This window comes from Mesoplodon mirus (assembly GCF_964341445.2).
Source record: "Mesoplodon mirus genome assembly, chromosome: 4".
Lineage (NCBI taxonomy): Eukaryota > Metazoa > Chordata > Mammalia > Artiodactyla > Ziphiidae > Mesoplodon > Mesoplodon mirus.
Genome location: NC_138979.1, coordinates 140507484 through 140535177, shown reverse-complemented (window position 1 = coordinate 140535177; position 27694 = coordinate 140507484). Strand labels below are relative to the sequence as shown.

Sequence of the window (27694 nt, the reverse complement as noted above, 5' to 3'; positions counted from 1 at the left end):
TCTCAACAGAAGTCAAAAGCATAATGTTAAAGTATATAAAGGTGGTCTGGTGTGCCAGAATGATGAAATCTGGATATGATGCTTTTTAATTATTTTACTGGATTGATTGTTTCTAAGCCTTTTTTTTTAATTTTTTTATTTTTTTATTAGTTTCTGCTTTGTAACAAAGTGAATCAGTCATACATATACATCTGTTCCCACATCCCTTCCCTCATGCATCTCCCTCCCTCCCACCCTCCCCATCCCACCCCTCCAGGCGGTCACAAAGCACCAAGCTGATCTCCCTGTGCTCTGCGGCTGCTTCCCACTATCTATCTACCTTACGTTTGGTAGTGTATATATGTCCATGCTGCTCTTTCGTTTTGTCACAGCTTACCCTTCCCCCTCCCAATATCCTCAAGACCATTCTCAAGTAGGTCTGTGTCTTTATTCCCGTTTTACCCCTCGGTTCTTCATGACATTTTTTTTTTTAATTCCATATATATGTGTTAGCATACGGTATTTGTCTTTCTCTTTCTGACTTACTTCACTCTGTATGACAGACTCTAGGTCTATCCACCTCATTACAAATACCACAGTTTCCTTTCTTTTTATGGCTGAGTAACATTCCATTGTATATATGTCCCACATCTTCTTTATCCATTCATCCGATGATGGACACTTAGGTTGTTTCCAGCTCCGGGCTATTGTGAATAGAGCTGCAATGAACATTTTGGTACATGTCTCTTTTTGAATTATGGTTTTCTCAGGGTATATGCCTAGTAGTGGGATTGCTGGATCATATGGTAGTTCTATTTTTAGTTTTTTAAGGAACCTCCATACTGTTCTCCATAGTGGCTGTACCAATTCACATTCCCACCAGCAGTGTAAGAGTGTTCCCTTTTCTCCACACCCTCTCCAGCACTTATTGTTTCTAGATTTCTGGATGATGGCCATTCTGACTGGTGTGAGATGATATCTCATTGTAGTTTTGATTTGCATTTCTCTAATGATTAATGATGTTGAGCATTCTTTCATGTGTTTGTTGGCAGTCTGTATATCTTCTTTGGAGAAATGCCTATTTAAGTCTTCTGCCCATTTTCGGATTGGGTTGTTTGTTTTTTTGCTATTGAGCTGCATGAGCTGTTTATAAATTTTGGAGATTAATCCTTTGTCAGTTGCTTCATTTGCAAATATTTTCTCCCATTCTGAGGGTTGTCTTTTGGTCTTCTTTATGGTTTCCTTTGCTGTGCAAAAGCTTTGAAGTTTCATTAGGTCCCATTTGTTTATCTTTGTTTTTATTTCCATTTCTCTAGGAGGTGGGTCCACAAGGATCTTGCTGTGATTTATGTCATAGAGTGTTCTGCCTATGTTTTCCTCTAAGAGTTTGATAGTTTCTGGCCTTACATTTAGGTCTTTAATCCATTTTGAGCTTATTTTTGTGTATGGTGTTAGGGAATGATCTAATCTCATACTTTTACATGTCCCTGTCCAGTTTTCCCAGCACCACTTATTGAAGAGGCTGTCCTTTCTCCACTGTACATTCCTGCCTCCTTTATCAAAGATAAGTTGACCATATGTGCGTGGGTTTATCTCTGGGCTTTCTATCCTGTTCCATTGATATATCTTTCTGTTTTTGTGCCAGTACCACACTGTCTTGATTACTGTAGCTTTGTAGTATAGTCTGAAGTCAGGGAGCCTGATTCCTCCAGCTCCGTTTTTCGTTCTCAAGATTGCTTTGGCTATTCGGGGTCTTTTGTTTTTCCAAACAAATTTTGAAATTTTTTGTTCTAGTTCTGTGAAAAATGCCAGTGGTAGTTTGATAGGGATTGCATTGAATCTGTAGATTGCTTTGAGTAGTAGAGTTATTTTCACAATATTGATTCTTCCAATCCAGGAGCATGGTATATCTCTCCATCTATTTGTATCATGTTTAATTTCTTTCATCAGTGTCTTATAATTTTCTGCATACAGGTCTTTTGTCTCCTTAGGTAGGTTTATTCCTAGATATTTTATTCTTTTTGTTGCAATGGTAAATGGGAGTGTTTTCTTGATTTCATTTTCAGATTTTTCATCATTAGTGTACAGGAATGCCAGAGATTTCTGTGTATTAATTTTGTATCCTGCTACTTTGCCAAATTCATTGATTAGCTCTAGTAGTTTTCTGGTAGCATCTTTAGGATTCTCTATGTATAGTATCATGTCATCTGCAAACAGTGACAGCTTTACTTCTTCTTTTCCAATTTGGATTCCTTTTATTTCCTTTTCTTCTCTGATTGCTGTGGCTAAAACTTCCAAAACTAAGTTGAATAAGAGTGGTGATAGTGGGCAGCTTTGTCTTGTTCCTGATCTTAGTGGAAATGGTTTCAGTTTTTCACCATTGAGGACAATGTTGGCTGTGGGTTTGTCATATATGGCCTTTATTATGTTGAGGAAAGTTCCCTCTATGCCTACTTTCTGCAGGGTTTATATCATAAATGGGTGTTGAATTTTCTCGAAAGCTTTCTCTGCATCTATTGAGATGATCACATGGTTTTTCTCCTTCAACTTGTTAATATGGTGTATCACATTGATTGATTTGCGTATATTGAAGAATCCTTGCATTCCTGGAATAAACCCCACTTGATCATGGTGTATGATCCTTTTAATGTGCTGTTGGATTCTGTTTGCTAGTATTTTGTTGAGGATTTTTGCATCTATGTTCATCAGTGATATTGGCCTGTAGTTTTCTTTCTTTGTGACATCCTTGCCTGGTTTTGGTATCAAGGTGATGGTGGCCTCATAGAATGAGTTTGGGAGTGTTCCTTCCTCTGAAATTGTTTGGAAGAGTTTGAGAAGGATGGGTGTTAGCTCTTCCCTAAATGTTTGATAGAATTCGCCTGTGAAGCCATCTGGTCCTGGGCTTTTGTTTGTTGGAAGATTTTTAATCACAGTTTCAATTTCAGTGCTTGTGATTGGTCTATTCATATTTTCTATTTTTCCTTATTCAGTCTTGGCAGGTTGTGCATTTCTAAGAATTTGTCCATTTCTGCCAGGTTGTCCATTTTATTGGCATAGAGTTGCTTGTAGTAATCTCTCATGATCTTTTGTATTTCTGCAGTGTCAGTTGTTACTTCTCCTTTTTCATTTCTAATTCTATTGATTTGAGTCTTCTCCCTTTTTTTCTTGATGAGTCTGGCTAATGGTTTGTCTATTTTATCTTCTCAAAGAATCAGCTTTTAGTTTTATTGATCTTTGTTATCGTTTCCTTCATTTCTTTTTCATTTATTTCTGATCTGATCTTTATGATTTCTTTCCTTCTGTTAGCTTCGGGGTTTTTTGGGTTCTTCTTTCTCTAATTGCTTTAGGTGCAGGGTCAGGTTGTTTGCTCGAGATGTTTCCTGTTTCTTAAGGTGGGATTGTATTGCTATAAACTTCCCCCTTAGAACTGCTTTTGCTGCGTCCCATAGGTTTTGGGTCGTCGTGTCTCCATTGTCATTTGTTTCTAGGTATTTTTAAATTTCCTCTTTGATTTCTTCAGTGATCACTTCGTTATTGAGTAGTGTATTGTTTAGCCTCCATGTGTTTGTATTTTTTACAGATCTTTTTCTGTAATTGATGTCTAGTCTCATAGTATTGTGGTCAGAAAAGATACTTGATACAATTTCAATTTTCTTAAATTTACCAAGGCTTGATTTGTGACCCAAGATATGATCTATCCTGGAGAATGTTCCATGAGCACTTGAGAAAAATGTGTATTCTGTTGTTTTTGGATGGAATGTCCTATAAATATCAACTAAGTCCATCTTGTTTAATGTATCATTTAAAGCTTGTGTTTCCTTATTTATTTTCATTTTGGATGATCTGTCCATAGGTGAAAGTGGGCTGTTAAAGTCCCCTACTATGATTGTGTTACTGTCGATTTCCCCTTTTATGGCTGTTAGTATTTGCCTTATGTATTGAGGTGCTCCTATGTTGGGTGCATAAATATTTACAATTGGTATATCTTCTTCTTGGATTGATCCCTTTATCATTATATAGTGTCCTTCTTTGTCTCTTCTAGTAGTCTTTATTTTAAAGTCTATTTTGTCTGATATGAGAATTGCTACTCCAGCTTTCTTTTGGTTTCCATTTGCATGGAATATCTTTTTCCATCCCCTTACTTTCAGTCTGTATGTGTCTCTAGGTCTGAAGTGGGTCTCTTGTAGACAGCATATATATGGGTCTTGTTTTTGTATCCATTCAGCCAATCTGTGTCTTTTGGTGGGAGCATTTAGTCCATTTACATTTAAGGTAATTATTGATATGTATGTTCCTATTCCCATTTTCTTAATTGTTTTGGGTTCATTATTGTAGGTCTTTTCCTTCTGTTGTGTTTCTTGCCTAGAGAAGTTCCTTTAGCATTTGTTGTAAAGCTGGTTTGGTGGTGCTGAACTCTCTCAGCTTTTGCTTGTCTGTAAACGTTTTAATTTCTCCATCAAATCTGAATGAGATCCTTGCTGGGTAGAGTAATCTTGGTTGCAGGTTTTTTCCTTCATCACTTTAAATATGTCCTGCCACTCCCTTCTGGCTTGCAGAGTTTCTGCTGAAAGATCAGCTGTTAACCTGATGGGGATTCCCTTGTGTGTTATTTGTTGTTTTTCCCTTGCTGCTTTTAATATGTTTTCTTTGTATTTAATTTTTGACAGTTTGATTAATATGTGTCTTGGCATATTTCTCCTTGGATTTATCCTGTATGGGACTCTCTGTGCCTCCTGGACTTGATTAACTATTTCCTTTCCCATATTAGGGAAGTTTTCAACTATAATCTCTTCAAATATTTTCTCAGTCCCTTTCTTTTTCTCTTCTTCTTCTGGAACCCCTATAATTCGAATGTTGGTGTGTTTATTGTTGTCCCAGAGGTCTCTGAGACTGTCCTCAGTTCTTTTCATTCTTTTTTCTTTCTTCTGGTCTGCAGTAGTTATTTCCACTGTTTTATCTTCCACGTCACTTATCCGTTCTTCTGCCTCAGTTATTCTGCTATTGATCCCATCTAGAGTATTTTTCATTTCATTTATTGTGTTTTGAATCGTTGCTTGATTCATCTTTATTTCTTCTAGGTCCTTGTTAACTGTTTCTTGCATTTTGTCTATTCTATTTCCAAGATTTTGGATCTTGGAAATAGAATCTTGGATCGTCTTTACTATCATTATTCTGAATTCTTTTTCAGGTAGACTGCCTATTACGTCTTCATTTGTTAGGTCTGGTGGGTTTTTATCTTGCTCCTTCACCTGCTGTGTGTTTTTCTGTCTTCTCATTTTGCTTATCTTACTGTGTTTGGGGTCTCCTTTTTGCAGGCTGCAGCTTCGTAAATCCTGTTGTTTTTGGTTTCTGCTCCCAGTGGCTAAGGTTTGTTCAGTGGGTTGTGTAGGCTTCCTGGTGGAGGGGACTAGTGCCTGTGTTCTGGTGGATGAGGCTGGGTCTTGTCTTTCTGGTGGGTAGGTCCGTGTCTGGTGTTGTGTTTTGGGGTGTCTGTGACCTTATTATTATTTTAGGCAGCCTGTCTGCTAATAGGTGGGGTTGTGTTCCTGTCTTTCTAGTTGTTTGTCATAGGGTGTCCAGCACTGGAGCTTGCTGGTCGTTGAGTGGAGCTGGGTCTTGGCATTGAGATGGAGATCTCTGGGAGTTTTTCGCTGTTTGATATTACATGGAGCTGGGAGGTCTCTGGTGGACCAGTGTCCTCAACTCGGCTTCCCCACCTCAGAGGCACAGGCCTGACGTCCTGTAAGAGAACCAAGACCCTGTCATCCACACGAAAAAGAGAAAAAGGGAAAAATATATATATATGTCATTGCTCCCAAAGTCCACCTCCTCAATTTGGGATGATTCGTTGTCTATTCAGGTATTCCACAGATGCAGGGTACATCAGGTTGATTGTGGAGCTTTAATCCGCTGCTCCTGAGGCTGCTGGGAGAGATTTCCCTTTCTCTTCTTTGTTCTCACAGCTCGTGGTTTCAGCTTTGGATTTGGCCCTGCCTCTGTGTGTGGGTCCCCTGAGAGCTTCTGTTCCCACTCAGAGAGGACGGGTTTAAAGTAGCAGGTGATTAGGTGGCTCTGGCTCACTCAGGCCGGGGCGAGGGAGGGGTACAGATGCTGGGCAAGCCTGCGGCGGCAGAGACCAGCATGACGTTGCACCAGCCTGAGGCGTGCCATGTGTTCTCCCAGGGAAGTTGTCCCTGGATCCCGGGACCCTGGCAGTGGCGGGCTGCATAGGCTCCCAGGAGCGGAGGTATGCATAGTGACCTGTGCTTGCACACAGGCTTCTTGGTGGCGGCAGCAGCAGCCCTAGCATCTCATGCCCGTCTCTGGGGTCCACGCTGATAGCTGTGGCTCGCGCCCGTCTCTGGAGCTCACTTAGGTGGCACTCTTAATCCCCTCACCTCACACACCATGCCACAAAGAGGCAAGAAAAAGTCTCTTACCTCTTAAGTAGGTCCAGACCTTTTCCCGGACTCCCTCCCGGCTAGCCATGGCGCACTAGCCCCCTTCAGGCTGTGTTCGCGCAGCCAACCCCAGTCCTCTCCCTGGGATCTAAGCTCCGGAGCCCAAGCCTCAGCTCCCAGTCCCCGCCCATCCCGGCGGGTGAGCAGATGAGCTTCTCCGGCTGGTGAGTGCCGGTCGGCACCGATCCTCTGTGCGGGAATCTCTCCACTTTGCCCTCCACGCCCCTGTCGCTGTGCTCTCCTCCGCGGCTCTGAAGTTTCCCCCCTCCACCACCTGCAGTCTCTGCCTGCGAAGGGGCTTCCTAGTGTGTAGAAACCTTTCCTCCTTCACAGCTCCCTCCCAGAGGTGCAGGTCCTGTCCCTTTTCTTTCGTCTCTGTTTTTTCTTTTCTCTTTTGCCCTACCCAGGTACATGGGGGAGTTTCTTGCCTTTTGGGAGGTCTGAGGTCTTCTGCCAGCGTCCAGTAGGTGTTCTGTTGGGGCTGTTCCATATATAGATGTATTTCTGGTGTATCTGTGGGGAGGAAGGTGATCTCCTCGTCTTACTCTTGCGCCATCTTGAAGCTCCTAATGTATTTATTTTATGCAATTAAAATATGTTTAAAGTTAAAACAACTAAATATTGTATGTCACCATTAATATTACACCTCAAGTATATTTATAGTGGTTAAAAAAACTTTTTATTTAGATAACTGATTATTTCCTTATATTTGGGTTGCCATATATTCTGACATATATGCAGTTTTCACCAAGGAGGAGAATGTGCCTTGTTTCAAATAGTCAAAGGAGAATTTACACTTTGATTTAGTGGGAATGGATATGCAACTGAGGTCTACAGTCTTACATGCTCCCATTCCCCAAGGAACTTAGGATTTATGTACAAGTGGTTTCATGCAGAGGCTTGCAAGAAACATATTCATGAGTTTAGAGTCTTCTTCATGAGGAAATTATATGGGAATATTAGTGTAATTTTCTTATCAAAGAAAGCTGAAACATTCCATTATGTCATTGCTTTATATAACAATCATCAATTATTGATCAGAATTTAGAGAAATTTCTCTTAGAAATGAAATACAGCACTCAGTTCTTTCTAGTTGCCTAGTTTTCTTATGAATCTTTTCTACTTTGGTATAGCACCGGCTAAAAAAATATTTTCATGGGTTACTCGTTTCTCATTAAATTTATGATTATAAATGAGCTCTCAATGCTGCCTGCTGGTGGATTTTGCCACTCTAGTAAGCTGGCTTTCCTACAGTGTTTCTCAGTCTTGTGGAAAGTATGCATCTTTTTTAAAGAAAACAATCTTGTGGTTACCCAGTGTTAACAGTGTTGATGCTCACATCACAAATATAGTGCTGACTACTAAGGCACAGATCTTTTGGGTTCAGCATACCCAGACCTCTAGGTGCTTTATGATTTCAATTCTTCCATCATAGTTTTTCTATTTCAACTGCTATAAACCTTTTGTGCAGCGAGCTGAGCTATCATCTGGCCTTCAATTGTCAAGAATACATCATTTATATCAGTCTACTTTTCTCATTAGTCTACAACTGTTTAATTCAGACTTGCTTCTTGGTTATAAGGTCCAGAATATGCTGTTATTTATGAAAATGTATTCAGAAACCTACAGAGATAATAGTTCTTATTTTGAATATGTATATCATAACAAATGGGAAAAGACTGATACACAAATTAATCAAAGTTTAAAAGTAACAAAAACACATTACAAAAAATACAGGAAATAAAAGAAGAAGATACAAATCCCTCATAATTATAGAATGCTAACAGAGACACTGTTAGAGGACTAGAATCTCCAGTCTTCTATTTTTTCTATGCATATGAGCACTTTTAGATTTTGTGGTTATAATGTATGTATCATTTCACATACCTGCTTTTCTTTCCAGGCTACATATAGGACAGCTGTCTCCATTTACCTTGCCTTAGGAGTAGATTAAAAAGCAACCAATATTTATTTACTAAAGCTGTATGATTAGAATCCTATAAATCTTATAAATTACAGTTGACCCTTGAAAATGAGGGGGTTAGGTGTGTTGACCCCCTGCACAGTTGAAAATCCCCAGACTGCTCTCTCTGCCTCAAAAATAAAGGAATTGATAAATGACCCACCCAAGGGCAGGAAGCTCAGTTTGGATAGAATTAGGACTCAAACTCTACTTCTTTTGATTCCACATATTGTGATCTCTTGAACACAGTTGAACACATACTTTTCCCTACACTTAGTTAGTTTAAAGGTCTGTTAAATGAAAATACAGGTACTATATTTATTGAAAAAATTCATGTATAAAGTGGACCCATGCAGGTCAAACTCGTGTTGTTCAAGGATAATCTGTACATTTGGAGTACATTTATTTACAGAACCATAGTTGTGTTACATCAATGTACATTTCTGTAGTAATCAAATGTTATAAAAAGAACACAGATATATTTTAGAACCAATAAGGTATGTAAGGTCTGCACTTAAACATCTTTATAATTAATTAATAATTAAGCACTATCATCTGTAAACATGTTTGTCAGTTGAATAGCATACATAACTTGAAAGGTTTCAGATTTTTAACTTGTTTGTGTATTTATAGAAAAAGAAGAGTTCACTGAAGCAGGAAACTACCTAAAAGGATGTGTTATCACAGGAATTTATTCTGAAGAAGATGTTTTGACACTGTAAGTCTGTTGGTCTTCTAATTTTAGGGAGGAAGAAGTTTGCAAAATAATATATTGTTTGTCTTTACATAGTTGATGAAGGAAAATAGGGCAGCAACATAACTAAATTTTAAATTTCCTTCTGGGAAGATCTGGGAAGTACTACCTGGCTATTTAGAATTTTTAGATATTCAAAATTCTTCTTTAGGTTAGATGCCCTTATGGGGCAACATTGGATTCATACTACTTCATCTTCCCATAAAAGTTTTCCTCTTTGGATTCTGTTACCTGCGATAAATTCTTTTCAGTTGTCATAGTTTTTTGAGGAATTTTATTTCTTGAGTGTCTGGGTTTTGATTTGCCACCAAGGTCTACATAAAAATCAGTTTTTCTATATTTCTCGCAGAGTTTTAGGTGACAAACCGATAGTTCTACTTAATTTTGTTATTGCAGACATACACTTAAGCAGTGCTTTTTTTAGCCCCTTAAGTTGCTTTATTTGTAGAATTCGGGGCTCCTGTGAACTATCAAATATTTCAGTTGCTGCGGAATGAAGGACTGAACTGAAAATTTGGAAATTATGAATACATATCACATTCTACACTTATGACTCATCTTCAGATGCACGTGGAGTTAATAAGCCCCAGTTTGTGTTTATTACCCTCTGACTATATTATTCCTCATTGTCATTTCTGAGCTTAAATCTTTCATCCTGAATACTGGTGACACATGCTTTTGATGATTGAGCTCCATGAAATCAGTGATTTTTTAAAAGTGAATACAGAACTCCAGATCTTTAGGGAATATGAGACCTGTTCACCTGACACAGGGACAGTCACCCACTCTCTTCTAGACCAGTAGTTTTCAAAGTATGTTTCGTTTATAACCAACTGGTTATATTACCAACAGGTAATCTGAAGACTGGGCTTTCTACTAATGTTTAGAATATTATAATGTCTATACTTTTGTTTTAGCATGAATTAAGTTTTTACATGATATAAATGTGACTACATCACTGGTAATTTCACACAAGACATTTTTTTCCTATTTAGTGATTTTCTTTTAAGTTTAGTTAGCAAAAGTAGTGGTAGGAGGGAGCAGATTTGGGCTCTGTTTCAGTGGAGAGAGCACAGACTCTGTATTTGTAATACCTCAGCATGAATTCTGTCTCTGCTGTTTACCGCTCTTTCATCATCAGTAAACAGAGGGTTATAGGGCTGTTCTGACGGTTAAAGACTTAACTAGAAGCACCTGGTATAGTGCCTGGCAAATAACAGGCCCATTCTCATAAATGCCTGCCTCCTTGGCTCAGCAGTTTGGTGAGTAGCCCAAAAAGTGGAGAACTATTTGGTGTGTTCCTAATCCTATTTGGACATTTTCTTGATGAATAAGTTGTCTAGAAAAACAAATCTGGCTAGATTACTATCTGTTGCTTTCTTCTAATCTAGATTGTCAAGGTTCTTGAACTTGCTCAGATAGCCTCACATAGAAGATAAATTTGTTTGGAAATCGAGTTCTTTTTTCCTTAGTAGGGCTTCCCATTTGCTGCCTCCATTGTGACTTCTTGGCCTAACTGTTCATATTTTTGATTTGCTATATTTTGGTTGGAAATTTTAATACTACATTTCTCCATAGGTCAAATAAATATGCTGTAACTCTTCCAGCCCTGCTGCTTGCCAGACACAAAGAAGGCAAAATTGAGAGCATTTCATTAGCTAATGTCCATGCTCAAGAAATAGTTCAAATAATAACAAATGCATCACTGGAAACATTTGTGAGTATATTTTATAATAAGAATGTTATTTGAAATAAGAAAATCTAGACCAGTTAAAGACAGTGTGTTTTAATACGTGATTTTCCAGCTTTTGTTAGCACAGGGCATGATGTGTTGTGATGTCAAGATTCATTAGGTTGCTCTGTTTTATTATTCACCTGTTATGCATACAGCTTCTTTAGTCCACTGCCAAAAGTTTACATGTCTTTGGATTATTTTCATTGCTGAGATGCTTGGGGCTGATGGCCAGTTGAAGTACTCAATCTAGGCTGAAACTTGGCATAAAGCACATAGATTCCAGAGAGCAGACTTCTGGGCTTCAGATCCTTGCTTGTCTCCCTACTGGCTGTATGTAAGCATCTCTGTGCCTCAGTTTCCACATGTGTAAAATGTAGGTGATAGTAGCCCCTACTGCAGAGCGTTATTGTAAGGACTAAACGAGATAGGTGTTCAGTGCTCTGTGTACAGTGTTTGGCCCCTGGTAAACACTCAACAAATGTTAGCTGGTATTATTACTTATACCATTTTAGAGCAAAATACTGTCTTACGAAAGTCCTTTTCCGATGCTTACTTTGTGTAATAATGGATTCAGGGGCCCAGCAGATGTAACCTGCATTTCTTGATTTTGGTTGTTTTGCATTAATATTAACTGTAGCTAGAATATTATAAACTTATGCTTTTCTACCTTTCTAAAGTGCCATAGGGGCACTATTATCAACTATAAATACTGAACGAATATCCTCCTGTTACTGTTTTTTGTCATGCTGATCTAAATGATATTACATTTTAGGCTCAAAGAAATGAATGTATTCTTTAAGTTTTTTGTGACCTCAGTTCTATTGCCTCCCCCTCCCAATTAAAGTTAGTTTATAATTAATCAAATCATTAATATTTTCAGGATATGGTTTTCTAAATTATTTATAAAGTAACATTTTTGTCTTTAATGACATTATTAAATGACTTTCTTTATCATATACATAGTGTAATATTTTTGGAATTATTATAAGGCTTTAGCTTTTTTTTCCGAGATAATACAGGAAACTATAAAGAAGAAAATCAGAATAAACCATAACTTCTTTAACCAAGTTTAAATTTGGGGATATATTTTCCTGAACTTAAAAAAAAAATTCCATGTGTATATATGTGTTTATCTTTTTATATTAAGGGATATTTCCACCAAGAAATAAAGATTTGCATATTAGTTTTTAAATATTGGCATAATATTCTGTTGTACTAATAAACCACAATTTATCTAATTTCCTGTTGGTTAATATTTAAGATGTCTTTAGTTTGTTTTGTTTTGTTTTATTCTGGGACCATCTTTATAGATAATCTTTGGGTGTTGCTATGACTATATACTTATAGTAAGTTCATAGAATTTGAATTGCTAGTCCAAAGAGTAGGCACATTTTGAAGGCTTCTGACATTTATTCCTGTTTCACCCAACAGAAGATTTGTATCATTTTACTCTTTAATCTTTGCCTAACTGCTAGATAAAAATAGGTATCTAATTTTTTTCTTTAAGATTATATTCTTTAAGGCTGAGAAACTGTGGGCAAGCTTAACAATTATCAATGTTTATAGTTAAGGCAAATTTACAACGTTTTGGTTTGCAGTGTTCAACTAAATAATGAACAGCTGTAATAAAATTTATTTTGCTTTTAGTTACGATCTTTTCATAAATTCTAAAACCTTCAAGTGGTTATTAAATTTCTCAGTGCTGCTTTGTGTTGGAGCTTTAAGTCTAGAGCATCAGTGACTGTGTACAGTAGCCAGCTAGCAGTAATCTGTCTCCTGGCCTACACCTAGTTACCAGAAGGACTTTGGATCCTTCCTCTGGATAGGAAAGAGGAGTGGATGGCCGGATGGTTAACATTTTTTATATAACATCGAACTTTTATTTTAATGAACCTGATGACAAATTAGTCCAGGTAAATAGTGCCCAAATCTGAAATACGTGATAATTTACTATGTAAATATCATAAGTAAGCAATGATATATCCAAGGCTGTCACACTTAGAACTATTTGTTAGGTAATATGTTTAGCACTTTTCTCAGATACATGGAGTTACTTTTTATGTTATTATGAATAAGTTAAGAATATCAGAACCCACACAATTATAGTCTCTTACATACTCAAATAGCCAAAGGTCACCTTCCAGCGACCACATTTGATGACCTTTTCTGTTTCTCCTTAACCTCTGAATAGCAATCAAAACTCTTGATTGTGCTTTTCCTTCTTAAAATTCTCTCTTCCCTTGGCTTTTGAAATTCAATCCTCTCTAGGTACACTTTCAACCCTCTGGCCACTCTAGAATTACATCTTCAACGCTTTTTTCTTTTTTTGCTGTGTTTTTCTTTGGGAGACTTTATCTATGCCCATAACTTCTACTGTCATACCAGCTGATGATTCCTAACTCTGTTTCTAATCATAACTTCTAAACTCACACAACTCTTAGTCTTTCTTTCCTGACATAGGAAAGAGCAGTGCCTGTCACTAGCCTGTCTTTCCACAAATTCATATTCCGTTAGTCATCTAAAATAGGCCTAACCATGTCACTCATTTGATACAAAATCTCAGTATTCCTGAGAGCTAGAAAGCCTGTGGAGTCATTTTCCCATCTGGTTTGACAGTCTCATTTGCCTCTTGCCTGCCTGAGTCTGGTACGCTTCACTCTCACTGTTCCCCAGATACTCTGCATGCCTTAACACCTGTCTGCACCCTCATGATGCTCCCTATATCTGGAATCCCCGCTCTAGCACACACCTCTGTCTATCAAGGTCTTATTCCTTATGCAAGGCCCAGATCAAATACCATTTCCTAAAATCACCCATGAGCTCCCCTAACTTGTTTTTTAGTTTTAATTTAGAGCCAATAGGTTTCCTTCGTGTCACACATTAAGTTTTTTCTTGGATCACAGCAGTTTGTATACTTCTTTCCTTCTCTAAACTATGAACTCTTTGAGGGCAGGGTAAGCATCTTACTTCTTTTTGATTCAGTACCCAGCATAAGATCTTGAAGTTCTCAATAAATTTTTGAATTGAACAGTGATGGCTCCATTGCACCAGATTCATCAAATCCGTTCTGCTGGCTTGATGAGATCTGTCAATTTTAGGAAGGGGACGTAACTCATGTAGAAGAGAAAAGATGATAGTTAATACAAGAACACATCACAGGGGAGTTTGGAGAAGAAGGGATCTAAGATTTAAATCATGAAAGAGGAAGGTGTGAAAAGAGGGGTTTTAGTGTGAAAGAGAAAGAATTTAAAGAAAAATGAGAATTGGCAGAGGAAAGTGGTTTTGAGAACTAAGTACAGAAAAGTATGTATCAGAGTTTGGTGTTTGGGGATGAACTGGAGGTGCAACCACCATGAAAAAAATTGTTCATTTGGATTTCTAGTGTGATCCAATGAAATGGGAAGCTGGTGAACAGGATGCCTGAGTGCTAGTTTCATTCAACTCTTCCTCCTACTTAACTGTGTGACTTCAGCAAGTCAGCTTCTTGTCTTTGGTTTCCTTATCTGTCAGCAGGGGATTAGTTTTATGATATAGGAAGATTTAATCCAGCTCATAAGTACATCCAGAAGATGAATTAATAGATGTGGTACTAAAACTGGAAAATGGTAGAAGCCTTTAATATTCTAAGTCACTGCTATTTTCTTTTTTTAACTTTTATTGGAGCATAGTTAATTTACAATGTTGTGTTAGTTTCAGGTATACAGCAAAGTGAATCAGTTATACATATACATATATCCACTCTTTTAGACTCTTTTCCCATATAGGCCATTACAGAGTATTGAGTAGAGTTCCCTGTCCTATACAGTAGGTCCTTATTAGTTACCTATTTTATATATAGTGTCACTGCTATTTTTAATCCTGAATATGTTAACTTTGTTTGTTACTCTTTTCAATTCTTGTTAATAACAGCCTAGACAAGTTGTCTTCTACAAATATATAAAAAACGTTGTTCTCTTTTAATTAAAAAAAGAATAAAAGGGTAAGATTTCTTATTTCTTACTAATTTTTTTCATTGTTATTTTAAACCCCAAAGAAATAAGAGACTTTTAAAATTTGTTTTAGCATATTATTGAATTACTTTAATTATGCTAAAAACTCATAATTTTGAAACAAAGTAAGATTTTATTATTTTTAAGTAATCATAGATGTTAAAAGATTATATCTTTAAAGCTCATGTTTTTTTTCAAAAATTTTATAAAGATATAACAAGAGGGACTTCCCTGGTGGCGCAGTGGTTGAGAGTCCACCTGCCAATGCAGGAGACACGGGTTCGTGCCCCGGTCTGGGAGGATCCCAAATGCCGCGGAGCGGCTGGGCCCGTGAGCCATGGCCACTGAGCCTGCGCGTCCGGAGCCTGTGCTCCACGGCAGGAGAGGCCACAACAGTGAGAGGCCCGCATACCGCAAAAAAAAAAAAAAAAAGATATAACAAGAATTTTATTTGTCATGTGTATGTTGACTAGTCTGATCCAGATTTTAGCATAAGAAATTATTAGAAGTGCTACATCCTTGTAAATCAGGGAGCTCCTTTAATTTATTTTCAAATTCTATTGGTAGTTTTATTTTGAAAATAACTCATTCTTAAGACAAAATGGGTTTAAATAAAAAAACCTCTTGAGATTCATAGTTATTAATCAGTATAGCAAAATTTCCACTTAAATGAAAATGTTTGAAATACATTTTACACACTAAAATTGCAAGAGTGATTTGAACATTATTTTCTACTTTATACACTATAATTCCCCGTTTTTCTTGGTTTGTTTTTTGTTTTAAACAGCCAGAAATCACTGTGGAAAATCTTCCCACTTATTTAAGACTTCAGAAACCATTACTCATTTTATTCAGTGATGGCAGCATAAATTCTCAGCATAAAAAAGCAATATTGATGCTGGTAAAAGAGAAACACTTGGATTCACTTACCCCTTGCTGGTTAAATCTGTAAGTATATATATTTTTATTTTTTAATATGTAAAAGGTAAAGAAAGTATAATTATTATTAAATTTTCATTAGGGAATGAAACTCTACCTGTGGAGTTATATATTATGGAAGCAATGTGTATGTTATCATGATATTTTAGTAACTAAACTTCCTCAGATTGTCTAAGATGACATTGTTTTAGATTGAATTCTGTTTTACAGTAAATTCTTTTTTTTTTTTTGCTCTGTGATTTTTTTCCCAGCTTTATTGAGGTATAAATGACAAATAAAATTCTAAGATATTTTAAATATACATTGTGATAATTTGATATATGTATACATTGTGAAAAGATTCTTCCATCTAGTTAATTAACACATCCATCACCTCACATATTTGTTTTATATATATAAACTTTTGGGGGGCGGTGAGAACATATAAGTTCTACTCTCTTAGCAAATTTCAATGATACAGTACAGTATTACAAACTATAGTCATCATGTTATACATTAAATCCTCAGACCTTATTCATCTTGCAACTGAAAGGTCTGTATTCTTTTACCAATCTCTCCTTATTTCCCCCACACTGCAGTCCCTGACAACTTGTCTACTCTGTTTTTATGAATTTGACTTTTTTTTAAGATTCCACATATAAGTGATACTACTATGTAGTATGTGTCTTTCTCTGTCTGGCTTATTTCACTTAGTATAATGCCCTCAAATTCCATCCATGTTGTAGCAAATAGCAGGATTTCCTTCTTTCTCATGGCTGAATAATATTCCATTCTCTAAGTCTGTTTCTGTTTTATAAATAAATTCATTTGTATCATTTTTTTTAGATTCCGCATGTAAGTGATATCATATGATATGATATTTGTCTTTCTCTGACTTCTTCCCTTACTGTGATAATCTCCAGAGCCATACAAGTTGCTGCAAATGGCATTATTTCATTTTTTTAATGGCTGAGTAATATTCCATTGTATATATGTGCCACATCTTCTTTATCCTCTCCTCTGTTGACGGACATTTAGGTTGCTTCAATGTCTTGACTATTGTAAAATGTGCTGCAGTGAACGTTGGGAGTGCATGTATCTTTTTGAACCATGTTTTTCTCCAGATATAATATGCCCAGGAGTGGGATTGCTGGATCATATAGTAGCTCTATTTTTAGTTTCTTAAGGAACCTCCATACTGTTCTCCATACTGGCTGTAACAATTTACATTCCCACCAACAGTGCACAAGGGTTCCAGTTTTTCCACATCCTCCCTAGTGCTTGTTATTTTGTGGTCTTTGGTTGATAGCCATTCTGACAGGTGTAAGGTGATATCTCATTGTGTTTTTGATTTGCATTTCCCTGATGATTAGTGATGTTAAGCATCTTTTTATGTACCTTTTGGTCATTTGTATGTTTTCTTTGCAAAAATGTTTATTCAGTTATGTCCATTATTTAATTGAATTGTTGTTTTGTGATTGAGTTGTATGAGTTCTTTAGTTATTTTGAATATTAATCCCCTATCAGATATATGATTTGCAAATATTTTCTCCCCTTCTGAAGGTTGCCTTTTCATTTTGTTGGTTTCCTTTGCTGTGCAGAAGTTTTTTAGTTTGATATAGTCCCACTTGTTTATTTTTACTTTTGTTGCCTTTGTTTTTGGTGTCATACAATAAATTTTTAAAGATAATAATTTTTCTGATTTTAAAAGTAATGGATGTTCATTGAGGGAAATTTGGCAAATACAGAAAAATAAACTGTGTTATTTTGTCATTTTACTTTAATTCCTTTTTCTGTATTTCTGTATTTTTAAAATGCAGCCTAAAACTTTACAGAAAATTATCAGTGCATTTACCAACAATATTTCCTGGTATATTTTCTAGATGTGTGGCTTGTGTTATTACATTTAATGCCTCTGAACACAGTTCACATATTTAGATACATTATCCATTGTTCAAAGTCATCAGATGAAAGACATTTCATTTTTAACTCATTGGAAAAATTACAAAAATGGGGCAGTGTACACTTTTGTTGTGAAGAGTTCACTAACAGTACAGCCTACTACCTGAAACAAAATTTTCCCAGGTAATTATCCTTGTAGCTATCTCAGAGTGAAATAGTCCTTTCCATAATGTGGAATGTGCTGTATTAGGAAAAATAGGTGTCTTAAACTTGTGGTTTCCTTGTATGAATACTTTTAAAAATCTTTTTAATTTGAAATTAATCCTGAGGAAAGAGACTATTTTATTTGGAAAAGGGGTATTTATTATGAGTATCTTGTTATTTTATAGTTTTGTAGCCATTTAATTTTTGAGCTGACATGATCAGATACTTGACTAAACTTTGGAAGGAACGTATTGATTGTATTGAGACAAAATTGACAAGCCTTTGGACTATATTTTAAAACTCATTGGTTGCCTTTTTTCTCCTAAGAGAAATACAGTAAGTACCCTATGTTAAAAGAAACTTTTTATGACTCTGATTACTAATAACATAGTTACAGACCTCTTGATTTTTAGGACATATTTTCATAAAATAAACTTCCTGGCATGATACTATATTTAAAGGTTAATATGTTTTACAAACTGTTGTTCTTGTTATTTTGTTATAGAAAGAAATATTAATTAACGTGTTCAGTTGCTCCCTTTTATAGGAAGAATACTCCCGTGGGGAGAGGAATCTTGCAGGCATATTTTGATACCCTACCTCCCCTTCCTCTTCTTGCTGTGGTAAATCTGCATTCAGGCGGCCAAGTATTTGCATTTCCTTCAGACCAGGCTATCACTGAACAGAACCTTTTATTGTGGCTGAAAAAATTAGAAGCAGGACTAGAAAGTCATATCAGTAAGTTTCCTGTTTTAATGTGCACAATTCTATATTTTGTTTCATGGATTTTTTTAAACTTGAATTATCACTCGTGGATGCTAGAATGAGTTGAATTGTAATGTTTGTAAGTACTCTAAATATTAATACACTGATAGCATTGTCCATGGGACAGTCTCCTATATGGTAGGTATTACTACCCACAGAAAATAAGTCTTGTATGAAATTTAATAATAATAGCTAACATTTATTGAATGCTCAGTAGGTGTCTGGCTCAAAGCTACGTGATTCACATGCATTATCTCATTTATTCTCACAAGAGTCATAGGAACTATCATTACCTGTAGAAGAGTTAAGTAACTAGTTCAAAGTCATATAATTAACCAGTAAATGAGGAAGCTTGGATTTAAACATGGCTCTGTTGTACTCCAGAGCCAGAATTTTGAACCACAAGAAAATAGATCTTGACCCAGAATTTATAATGCTGGCTTATGACATGCCATAGTCCCTATTTTTCTAAAACCTATGTGGATTTATACCTGTGGTATAGATGTGTATGTTAGTTTATATACAATTGTGACAACAACAGACCTGTTGATATAATTTAAATTAGTTAACATGTAATAATCTAGATCATTAGTCTGTTGAGGAAATAGTGTGAAATTTGATGTAATGAAAAGCTTCCTAAGGTACTTCTGAGGATTTTGTTATTGGAAACGAAATGAACTACATTATAATAACATTTTGACACTGTTCATGACGGAGTTCTGAAATAAGGATGTGTGTGTGAATTTATATGTATACACACTGTGAATATGTATGTATATACACACACAGTTCTGGTATATAAACTCCAATTCAGTGTTACACTGTCTCTCAGCCAGCATGCATTGTGTGAGTCTGTCATTATGTATATTTATGTATATTTAATCAGATTCTTGAATTTATTTGTTTTAAGTGCCAATCATTGCAGCACACCTGTTCTTCCCAGGAGGTCTATCTACTTCATTTCTGTTAAGTTAGGCAGCTTTAACTAAATTATTGTGTTTAAATAGTCTATAAAAGGCATTTGTATATTGAAATGTAATTCACGTACCGTAAAATGCACCCTTTTAAAGTATACAATTTTATGGGTTTTTTGTATATTCACAAGGCTGTGCAAGCATTACCACTACTGAATTTTAAAACATTTTTATCACCGCAAAAAGAAACCCTATACCCATTAGCACTCACTCCCCATTCTCCCCTCCCTTCATTCCCTGACAACCACTCATGTACCTTCCATCTTTATGGATTTGCCTAATCTGGACATTTTGTATAAATGGAATCATACAACATGAAGCCTTTTGGGTCTGGCTTCTTTCCCTTAGCATAGGCTTTCAAGGACCACCCATGTTATAGCATCAATCAGTAGTTCATTCCTTTCTATGGATGAATAATATTCTATTGGATGGATATACCCCATTTTGTTTCTCCATTCAGCAGTTGATGGACATTTGCATTGTCTCCACTTTTTGCTATTATGAATAATGCTGCTATGAACATTCATGTACATGTTTTTCTATCACGTACACAGATAGCATATGGCAGCTGCCCCACTCTCTTGAATACAGCATCTTTGTAACAGGTTTTAAATTGGGAAATTTACATCCTCCAACTCTGTTCTTCATGTGCAGGATTATTTTGGCTTTTCTGGGTCCTTTTAGATGTATATATTTTTAAGTCTTAATTTTCTGAGATAATTTATTAGTTTTAACATTTTCCTAGGATATGTAAAAAAGTAATTAAATTGACTATTTTGTCTTCCATAATCTGAAAGAAGCCTCTCTATGGTTGTTATCACTCAATGTTGGCTTCTTCATTCTAGCCACACAACATAGGGGTCCTTTCGGTTGTAGCTCTTGAACTCTTCAGATAGTCTACATTCTCTTCTCTATCTGCATTGCTATTTTATAGAAGCAGTTGAGTGTTGTCATTTTGCAGTTGCTGTGACACAGAGGCCTCGGGGACTCTAAGTCAGATAGGATTATACGTAAGTCGGGCCAGAGTACCTCTCCAACTGAATTGCTTTTAAAAAGGTCGTGTGATGTTCAAGGACACAGAAACCTGAGCTTCTGACCCAGCCTCCTTGATTACTAACTGTGGTTTTAGGCAAGTTTTTTCTTTGTTTCCTCCTTTACAACTATAAAAGGAGATTAATAGTTCCTACTCTGACTACGTCACAGTTATTTTAAAAATCAAAATTAAGTATGCAAAGGCATACATTTTAAAGTGTAAAACCTAAAGTGTTATTACTCTTCATGTAAAGATCCTTTCCTACAAGGAGCATCCTTGGGGGCTTTGATTCCTCAACTCAAACCATTACTAGAGGAAAGAATCAGAATTATTCTTCTGAGTTTCCTGAGAGACTGGTATTTCTTCCATTGCAATTATGTTAATACCTCTGGTTTCCATTACTTCTTTGTGTCACTGCTCCTGATCTTAAGTTATTCCTGCAGCCTCTGAGAATAGGGAAGAAGCAAAGGTCCAAGCAGGACTTTTCTGTATTGGGGCTTGTCTTCTGTGCTGCCAGGACCTGCTCTCACCACACCTTGGGAGACAGATCTGAGACAGGGATGTTTCAGCTACTCTTAGAATAGCCTGAATCTGTAACATGGTGCCACCAGTCCCTGCCTCACCTTGCTTGCTGCACATCTTAATTTCTGTGAAATTGTCACCACTGGCTATTCTTACTTGAGACTTACACTTAATTTTGGTCAAGTTCTCTGACCTTTCTAGGCCTTGGTTTTCTCACCTATAAAATTGGGATAATGTACTTTCCTCATAGGGTTGTAAGGATTAAATACATAATGCCTGATATATAGTAAAGCTTCAATCAATGTTGGCGATTATTATTATTATCATTACTAATTTTATAATAATGTCTTTATTTTCCATATGTGATGAGAGTACAGTTTTATTTGTAACTGAAAACATTAAGATCTTTATAGAGTTCCTTTAGGAAATAATTAGCAGAATTAGGATGTCCAGTTTCAGGCATTTTGTCATCATCTCAGACCACTAGGCTGCAGTGTTTACCTTAAAAAATAAATACTGCTAAATCTTTGCTGTGCTTTAAATTGGACTTTGCTTAAAGGTACTTTATCTGCATATTACAAAGTATAGTTATTCTTACTTCTTACCTAGTCATTATATTCAAGAAACTATTTTATCCGTTTGTCACTTTTGAGTCGGCTAACCTGGCAACACTGTAATTTGAAACATCAATTACAAGGGTAGCCTAAATTTAATACCCTGCTGATGTACCATGGATTTCATATAATTGAGTCTGAGTGAAGAAATCATATATCAATAAGTAGAGTATAGATATACATATATATTGATGCAGATTTTCGCTTGTGCTTTAATCTACTCTAGGAAATTAAAGTTTCCTAGAATGTCCTAAGCTTTTATTTGATTTATGAGAGATGCTAAAGTTTTTATTTTTGAGCATTACTTTCTTTTCATGTACCAGTGCATAGATTCTTTCACTGGAATTTATTTTTTAAATGTTTACTTTGCACATTTCCTTATATATAGTTTATTTCTCAAATAGTATTTCAAATAGGCAACTAAACTCTGAAATTGTGTGAAATCTGTTTACTAAATGGAGAAAAGCTAGTTTATCTCATATATATATGTTGTCAGCATAAATTCATTTTCTTTTTTTAATGACCAATGTTTTAAAATAATGTTAAGATTCACTGCCATGATTCCAATCACTGTCTCTTTATAGTACAGTTGATTCCATACCAATTTTTAATGATTTCTTGCCTATAATTATTTTTATAAAATGTACTTTTTTTTCATCAAGTATGTGCAAAGGATGTTAAATCTTCCAAACAGAAAATGCTTTAAAATGTAAGGAAATATTTGTCTAAATAATAAACCTCTATGTATGTTCCAAAATTTTTTTGGGGAATGTTTCGTAGTTATAGTTCTTTGGGATAAAGACAGGGATAGGGAGGGAAGCAAGAGACTTCTTCATTTTAACTTGTCCCTGCTGTGTGTAATCTCATTACACATATTGCTATTTTTTAAAACCTCAACAAGGGTTAACAGGCAGTGAGATTATGGACCTTTTCTGTTTTGCCTATTAATACTTATCTTTATTTAAAATAGAATAGCATTTAAAATAGAATAGCTTGTAAATGTAATATATGAAAAATGTCTAATAATGACAAAGGTATCAAGCTTCTTAGACAATGATGATAATAAAATATAGCTTTGCTCAGATAAGGAAAACTGATAAGGCCTTTACTCTTACAAATATATTTTGCAAAATAAAACATTTTCTAGTATATTCATGTGATGAGATTTTATATCTGTTCATCTTTAATGCTTGATTCTGTCTTTCTTCCAGAAATTTTACCTGCTCAGAAATGGAAACCTCCTCTGCCTGCTTATGATTTTCTAAGTATGATGGATGCTGCAACATCTCAGCATCCTACTAGGAAAGTTCCTGAGTGTATAAAAGAAACTGATGTGCAGGAAAATGATAAAGAACAGCCTGAAGATAAATCAGCAATCAGAAATGAACCTACTGGAACACTGAGAACAAAGCATTGGAATAGAAGTAATTGGTTTGAAGAAGCCAAAAAACAATACAGGCATGATAATAAAGAATTATGATGCTCAAAAGTCAGCTAATTTCATAGGGCTGTGGAAAGCTTTCTGAAGTCTTTTTGTCTTACTTGATAGACTTAAGAATTTATTTCATTAAAAAGTAATACTATCTCACCACTATTATTCAACATAGTTTTGGAACTTTTAGCCACAGCAATCAGAGAAGAAAAAGAAATAAAAGGAAGCCAAATCGGAAAAGAAGAAGTAAAGCGGTCACTGTTTGCAGATGACATGATACTATACATAGAGAATCCTAAAGATGCTACCAGAAAACTACTAGAGCTAATCAACGAATTTGGTAAAGTAGCAGCATACAAAATTAATGCACAGAATCTCTTGCATTCCTATACACTAATGATGAAAAATCTGAAAGTGAAATTAAGAAAACATTCCCATTTACCACTGCAACAAAAAGAATAAAATATCTAGAAATAAACCTATCTACAGAGACAAAAGACCTGTAGGAAGAAAATTATAAGACACTGATGAAAGAAATTAAAGATGATACACATAGATGGAGAGATATACCATGTTCTTGGATTGGAAGAATCAACATTGTGAAAATGACTCTACTACCCAAAGCAATCTACAGATTCAATGCAATCCCTATCAAACTACCACTGGCATTTTTCACAGAACTAGAACAAACAATTTCACAATTTGTATGGAAACACAAAGACCCCGAATAGCCAAAGCAATCTTGAGAAAGAAAAATGGAGCTGGAGGAATCAGGCTCCCTGATTGCAGACTATTCTACAAAGCTACAGTAATCAAGACAGTATGGTACTGGCACAAAAACAGAAATATAGATTAATGGAACTGATAGAAAGCCCAGAGATAAACCCACACACATATGGTTACCTTATTTTTGATAAAGAAGGCAAGAATATACAATGGAGAAAAGACAGCCTCTTCAATAAGTGGTGCTGGGAAAACTGGACAGCTACATGTAAAAGAATGAAATTAGAACACTCCCTAACACCATACACAAAAATAAACTCAAAATGGATTAAAGACCTAGATGTAAGGCCAGACACTATAAAACTCAGAGGAAAACATAGGCAGAACATTCTGTAACATAAATCACAGCATGATCCCTTTTGACCCACCTCCTAGAGAAATGGAAATAAAACCAAAAATAGACAAATGGGACCTGATGAAAATTAAAAGCTTTTGCACAGCAAAGGAAACCATAAGACGAAAAGACAACCCTCAGAATGGGAGAAAATACTTGCAAATGAAGCAACTGACAAAGGATTGATCTCCAAAATTTACAAGCAGCTCAATATCAAAAAAATGACCCAATCCAAAAATGGTCAGAAGACCTAAATAGACATTTCTCCAAAGAAGATATACAGATTGCCAACAAATACATGAAAGAATGCTCAACATCATTAATCATTAGAAAAATGCAAATCAAAACTACAATGAGATATCATCTCACACCAGTCAGAATGGCCATCATCAAAAAACCTAGAAACAATAAATGCTGGAGAGGGTGTGGAGAAAAGGGAATCCTCTTGCACTGTTGGTGGGAATGTAAACTGATACAGCCACTATGGAGAACAGTATGGAGGTTCCTTAAAAAACTAAAAATAGAACTACCATACAACCCAGGAATCCCACTACTGAGCATATACCCTGAGAAAACCATAATTCAAGAAGAGTCATGTACCAAAATGTTCATTGAAGCTCTATTTACAATATCCAGGACGTGGAAGCAACCTAAGTGTCCATCGCCAGATGAATGGATAAAGAAGATGTGACACATATACAATGGAATATTACCCAGCCATAAAAAGAAACGAAATTGAGTTATTTGTAGTGAGGTGGATGGACCTAGAGTCTGTTATACAGAGTGAAGTAAGTCAGAAAGAGAAAAACAAATATTGTATGCTAACACATATATATGGAATCTAAGAGAAAAAAAAAAGGTCATGAAGAACCTAGGGGCAAGATGGGAATAAAGACACAGACCTACTAGAGAATGGGCTTGAGGATACGGGGAGGGGGAAGGGTAAGCTGGGACAAAGTGAGAGAGTGGCATGGACATATATATTACTACCAAATGTAAAATAGATAGTGGTAAGCAGCCGCATAGCACAGGGAGATCAGCTCTGTGCTTTGTGACCACCTAGATGGGTGGGATAGGGAGGGTGGGAGGGAGAGAGACACAAGAGGGAAGAGATAATGGGGATATAGGTATATGTATAACTGATTCATTTTGTTATTAAGCAGAACCTAACACCATTGTAAAGCAATTATACTCCAATAAAGAAGTTAAAAAAAAAAGAAGATGCAAATTACTAATATCCAAAATGAAAGAGGAAACATCACTACAGAACCCATGGATTATAATAGTATATTAAAGGAACACTATGAACAGCTCTATGTCCACAAATTTAATTACCTAGATGAAATGGACCAATTCCTTTAAAGACAATCTGCCAATACTCACACAAGAAGAAGTAGGCCATCTGAATAGGCCTACAGCTAATAAAGAAGTTGAATCAATCATTAATAACATTTTAAAACAGAAAGCACCATGCCCAGATGTGTTCACTGGGGAATTTTATCCAACATTTAAAGAACAAATTATACCAATTCTTTGCAGCTTATTCCAAAAGATACCAATAAAATACTTCTAAACTCATTCTATGAGGCCAGCATTTCTCTAATATCAAAACCAGTCAAAGATAGTACAAGAAAATTATAGACCAACAATGGGCCATGAACATAGAATCAAAAATAGTCAACAAATTGAATCCAACAATGTACATAAAAAATTATGTACCATGACCAAGTGGGATTTATCCTTGGTAGGCAAGGATACATCAACACTTGAAAATCAATTAATGTAACACATCACATCAACCGTCTAAAAGAGAAGAATTATGTGAACATGTGAATAGATGCAGGAAAATATTTCATAAAATTCAGCACCAATTCATGATTGAAAACTCAGTGTCAGAGACTGGACATGTGGAAGACAAGGATTATATGGGAACTCTCTGTACTTTCTGCTCAGTTTTGCTGGAAATCTAAACTTGTTCTAAAAAATAAAGTTTGTTAATAAATAATTTTTTTTAAAAAAGTAATAATAAATCCTTTCAAGTTTCTAGACCAGTGAGGTCCAATAGAAATATAATGTACCATTTCATGTAATTTAAAATTTTCTGTAGCCCCATTAGAAAAGTAGAACTGAGCAGGTGAAATTAATTTTAATATATTTCACCCAGTAAGTATATCCAAAATTGTTCAGTTAACATAAAAATGATGTTATTTTACATTCTTTTTTTCATATCAAGTCTTCAAAATCCAGTGCATATTTTACACTTACTACACATCTCACTTCAGAGTAGCTACATTTCAAGTTCTTGTTAGCCACATGTGGTTGGTGCCTACGGTATTAGACAGCTCACCTCTAAACAATAACTGGCATAATTAACTTAGTTCTAGCCACAATACATTTTAAACTAAAAGATAAATGTAACTCTAGTTTAATCACAATTGATTCCACAGTGGAATCATAGAGCTGGCAGTTGTATTTGTCTTATTGTAGTCATGGTGTTAAAACCAGTGTTTCTTAATCCGGGAAAAATTCTGCCCCCTCCCCTCCCCCCCAGAGGACATTTGGCAATGTCAAGAGACATTTTTTATTTATTTAAAAATCTTTATTGGAGTATAACTGCTTTACAATGGTGTGTTAGTTTCTGCTGTATAACAAAGTGAATCAGCTATACATATACATATATCCCCATATCTCCTCCCTCTTGCATCTCCCTCCCACCCTCCCTATCCCACCCCTCTAGATGACACAAAGCACTGAGCTGATCTCCCTGTGCTATGCAACTGCTTCCTAGTTACTAGCTGTTTTACATTTGGTAGTGTGTATATGTCCTTGCCACTCTCTCACTTCATCCCAGCTTACCCTTCCCCCTCCCCGGGTCCTCAAGTCCGTTCTCAAGAGACATTTTTTGATTGGCATTATAGGGGTGTTACTGGCATATAGTGGGGCTAGTAGAGGCCAGGGATTCTAGTAAACACCTTACAATGCATTGGACAGCTCCCCTGCCCCCCCAACAAAGAATTATCCTGCCCAAATATCAATAGTGCCAAGGTTGAATAACCCTGTGTTAAACTAGTCTGTGGCAAAATGGTAAATTTACTTTTATAATATTTTCAAAAAGTAATGAACTAACCCTAAAAAGGATGCAGAGTAAGATATATATATATATATATATATATATATATATATATATATATTATATATAAGGGAATCATATAACATATATAATATATATTATGTATATATTATGTATATATTATATATACATAATATATACATAATATATATTTGTTATATGATTCCCTTATATATAATATATATATATAATTCTCATATAT

General features: G+C 35.7%; 1 protein-coding gene across 5 annotated transcripts in view; it reads left to right on the top strand.

Annotated features, from left to right (window-relative positions):
- TXNDC16 (thioredoxin domain containing 16) overlaps positions 1-25413 on the top strand; it is a 113284-nt gene extending 87871 nt beyond the window's left edge. For 4 of the 5 annotated variants that reach the window (XM_082618643.1, XM_082618644.1, XM_082618642.1 and 1 more), the window contains 5 exons: positions 9037-9121; positions 10736-10874; positions 15669-15829; positions 18453-18643; positions 23025-25413. In XM_082618643.1, the coding sequence (XP_082474769.1) occupies positions 9037-9121; positions 10736-10874; positions 15669-15829; positions 18453-18643; positions 23025-23293 (845 nt within the window). In that variant the 3' untranslated portion in view covers positions 23294-25413. Of the gene's footprint in view, positions 1-9036; positions 9122-10735; positions 10875-15668; positions 15830-18436; positions 18644-23024 lie in introns of those variants that run through there. The other variant, XM_082618646.1, reaches the window with a different exon arrangement.
- Positions 25414-27694: the final 2281 nt, after the last annotated feature.